At 34.3% G+C, this 3,481-nt stretch overlaps 1 protein-coding gene across 1 annotated transcript; it reads right to left on the bottom strand.

Annotated features, from left to right (window-relative positions):
• Nucleotides 1-2,476: 2,476 nt before the first annotated feature.
• LOC113781919 (protein TAP1-like) lies at nt 2,477-3,099 on the bottom strand. Its single transcript, XM_027327786.1, has 2 exons — nt 2,780-3,099; nt 2,477-2,565 (listed from the first exon to the last, which is right to left on the bottom strand). The coding sequence occupies exons 1-2, from the start codon at nt 3,069-3,071 to the stop codon at nt 2,504-2,506; spliced, it is 354 nt and encodes a 117-aa protein (XP_027183587.1). The 5' UTR covers nt 3,072-3,099; the 3' UTR covers nt 2,477-2,503.
• Between the last annotated feature and the right edge of the window lie 382 nt (nt 3,100-3,481).

Here is a 3,481-nt window from a genome sequence, read left to right as displayed (position 1 = left end):
CACTGATAGCATATATACTATCACGATTAGATGCACGACACATATGTAAAATTTGGATTATGTGTTATGTATCTAATGGTAAAAGTGTATATACTGTTAGTATATAGACGATTAATCCTTATTTGTTTATTAAGAAAATATGAGAAGAATGAACGTTTGTCGCCTTAAAGCACGTAAAATTTAGATATTTGGGCCAAAAGCCGGATGTGAATGTTGCAAAAATAAGAATCTCATAGAGAGAAATGAAGGCGGACTAGTGTATCTCAGGATGGGCTGTTGTCAATTGCTCTTTAAGAGCCCTCCCTTGGCTAATTGACTTTGTCATTGATGGGTTGGATTGGCTTCCAAAGTTCAGAACAATAAACATTTGCTGGATGCCATGAAAATTTTGACATTATGGTCCTGATTGTGAATATGGTGTAAATTTACAACGGAAGTATTAATCACCAAATTAAACCGTAAACCCATTATTAAACGTTTCTCATATTCATCAACAATCTTGGAATTAATTTCACAAATTCATGCGTGGCCACAGAAAACATTGCAATTATCATGTGTTACAGAAGTATATACACACTTAATGGTAATCTACAATTCATATTTCTTTCCCTTTTTTTATTGTTTTAATTTTTACAATACAGCATCATAACATGCCAAAAACCTAGCCAAAAACGGAAATTAGAATTCAGCCACGTATTTCCTAATATGTGTTTCGTTCCTGTGAAGGGCTGAAATTTGCTTCCTTCTTTTATAGAAACAGCTTCTTTGCCATTAGGTTTCAAGAAAAGCTGTTTATTTCTTCGGTTCCTGATCCTTTTTTAGAGGGATCATCCTTATTGATATCAATATTCTGCAACTTTTCCACCAGCTCATGTACTACAGGTACCTTGGCCTGCATTTTTGTTCAGGATTTTCTGAAAATTTAATCAACGGATGCAAAGGCACCTGTCTGGTCCAATGATTATTTAGTTCTCTCCGAATTCTCCATTGACCTCTTTGGATTCATCCCTTCCTTTTAGTGTAAAGTAGAAGTAGGTGTAAAATAGAATTTATCGTGTTCGGAAAAAAAATGTACAATAGGTACCTTATCCAACCGTCTACCTAAGCCTGTGAAAGGTACAAACTTGGGCTTCTACATGTTCTCCTCCAACTTGTAGATGCAGCTGGTTTTTTCTCCACCCAAACAATTAATGGGTGTCAATGATTTTACTTCTTATTCTGGAGGATGGATTTATGATTTATCTTCTTGGTCATATTTACGTCTAATTATCAAAGGAAAAAAACATATGAAACCTAAATTCTCAAGTCTGGACCTTGGATTGATTATATAATCATAAACATGATTAGGAGTCAAGGTTTAGTTATAAGAAAATTAGGGAATATATATAGTGTAGGTGTCCTATCACTAATCCTATTCTTGAAAAAATATTGAGACAAATATATATATATATACCACATAGTGGTGTTTCACCCCTTTAATATTTATTTATTTTTAATGTTAACTCCTATCTTTAGCCAAAAAAAAAAATAATTTTTTTTGACACGAGTTAGTATTACCAAGTCGGATAATTCCAGTGGCCTAATTGCATGATGAAGTTCTTGAGCAGGGATCTTGCATGCTGAGAATGCATCAACTACGTTTTTTTTTTCTGTTTCCAATTTTTTTGATTTCTTTTACCAAAAGATTTCAAAATTTTGTACTCGAGCAAACATGCATTTTTTTTTATTTCTCTTGGAGTATATTATTCCCATTGTTCATTGAAAAATTTGGACGTCCAAATAATAGTATATAAATTATTAGGCAAAATTCATATTATGTAGCCTCTAGTAGTCCGGTCTTGTATTAATCTCTTACCTAAGTATCTCTTTTACTCTTTTAATTACCAAAAATAAGCCTAATAATTCTACCTTAATTATAAGCAAAAGAAGTTACTATTTTGAAGTATTATTGTTCCCGGAGGCAGCATAAATCCCTCTTGCCTAGCATACCCTTTTTCAATCAAGGAAAAAAGAAAAGTATTTTCGCCTAGTTATGGCTTTCTATTTTGATTTTATATGTGCAAACAAAAAGGATTTTAAGAAATTTATTTGCATCCAAAAGCAGGTTATGTTGCTTGGTTGTGTGTATATGTATGTATCTGTTTTGGAGCATATACAAGTTCAGGTCTGATATACTTTGGGGGCAGCACATGAACAAGGATAGAATTTCTTGCTCTTTACAATTTTCTGTCTTGGAATCTGTTTTTTTTCCCTCATATGGCTTGAATACCACAGATGAAAGTTGAAGAAGGATTGAAAGGCCAAACACCATCCAATTAACCAAGTGATTTTTTTCATTAAACTTCTGAATACCCCACAAGAAATTTGTTTATAGAGAGCAAAAGCCAAATACATCCAGCCAAATGATTTTATTTCGACTGTTGTCTACCAATTATTTTTTCAGTGCTGTTGATGACAAATACATATAAGATTATTGTTACATCAACTCTGGATTTACAAAGCATTAGACCTTGCCGTTGCAGTACTTTGAGCAGCTCTTTTCACATTCTTCCTTCTTGGCTGCATCTGTCAAGAAAATATGCTCAATCAGTTGACCAATCAATAGGCAAGAAAAAGCAAAAGAACAGTATATGGAAAAAGCAAATAGCTACCATGACCATGTTTAGATCTGTCATCTTTAAAATGGTGCATGTCAACTTCTCGTAATATATAGTTTTCACATAGAAATTGACTGCAACTAAAACAAAGATAACAAATACATGAAGGATATATAACAAACCGTTTCTGAATTGGCTGCAACGGGCCATTGAACACCCCATGCTACAATACTGCATGGGATGAGCAGTCAGGAAACCAAGACATTGGTGATGGCAGTTCAGGAAACATTTGTGATTAATGTCCTTCTTTAGAAAGCAATCGTCGGAGCATTTCTTGTAGCATAGATAAATGTGGCTCTTCTGATGAAAAGGATCAGGAATGGGTGCCATTTGTTCGTCTGAGTTCACTGTTATCAGCATAGCCATTAGGACTAGAGTAGCAACGGTGATAATACCCTTTGCTCCCATTTTCATAAACTCTTAAACACTTTTCTACTTTTGCTATAGGCTAAAACTGTGTGTAAATCTTGAGCGAGGGAGCTGTGGTTTATATCAAGAGAAAAATGGAGGTCATTTAATAGCTGTAACATTCAGCTATCGGATCAATTTTAAGTGAAGAGGCAATCGGCTGCTTACTCCAAAGATAAATGAAGAGGCAACTGTCTTCGCCAAGTATAAATATGAAGGTAGCTAGGAAGGCTGATAATACTTGCAAAAAAGTGAGGAGAAAAGGAAAAGAAGGTGGCTAATAAGTATTGACTATTGTTGAGAAAATTTACCGTTTTCTGCATCTTTTAGACGGTACTAAATGTGAAGCAATCGGTAATTGTCTTTTTCCTTGAATTCAATGCACTTTCACAGGGTAAGCTCAATTGTCCACCGAT

Source organism: Coffea eugenioides, chromosome 9, assembly GCF_003713205.1.
Source record: "Coffea eugenioides isolate CCC68of chromosome 9, Ceug_1.0, whole genome shotgun sequence".
NCBI lineage: Eukaryota > Viridiplantae > Streptophyta > Magnoliopsida > Gentianales > Rubiaceae > Coffea > Coffea eugenioides.
Note: the sequence above shows the minus strand (reverse complement) of the source record. Positions and strands in the feature narration are given on the sequence as shown.

What these genes read in the sequence shown, in the direction of transcription:
- LOC113781919 (XM_027327786.1), bottom strand. Translation starts at nt 3,071, where the DNA reads ATGAAAATGGGAGCAAAGGGTATTATCACCGTTGCTACTCTAGTCCTA. An exon ending in TTGCAGCCAATTCAGAAACG is followed by an intron (nt 2,566 to 2,779) that starts GTTTGTTATATA and finishes TTTTCTTGACAG; the next exon opens with ATGCAGCCAAGAAGGAAGAA.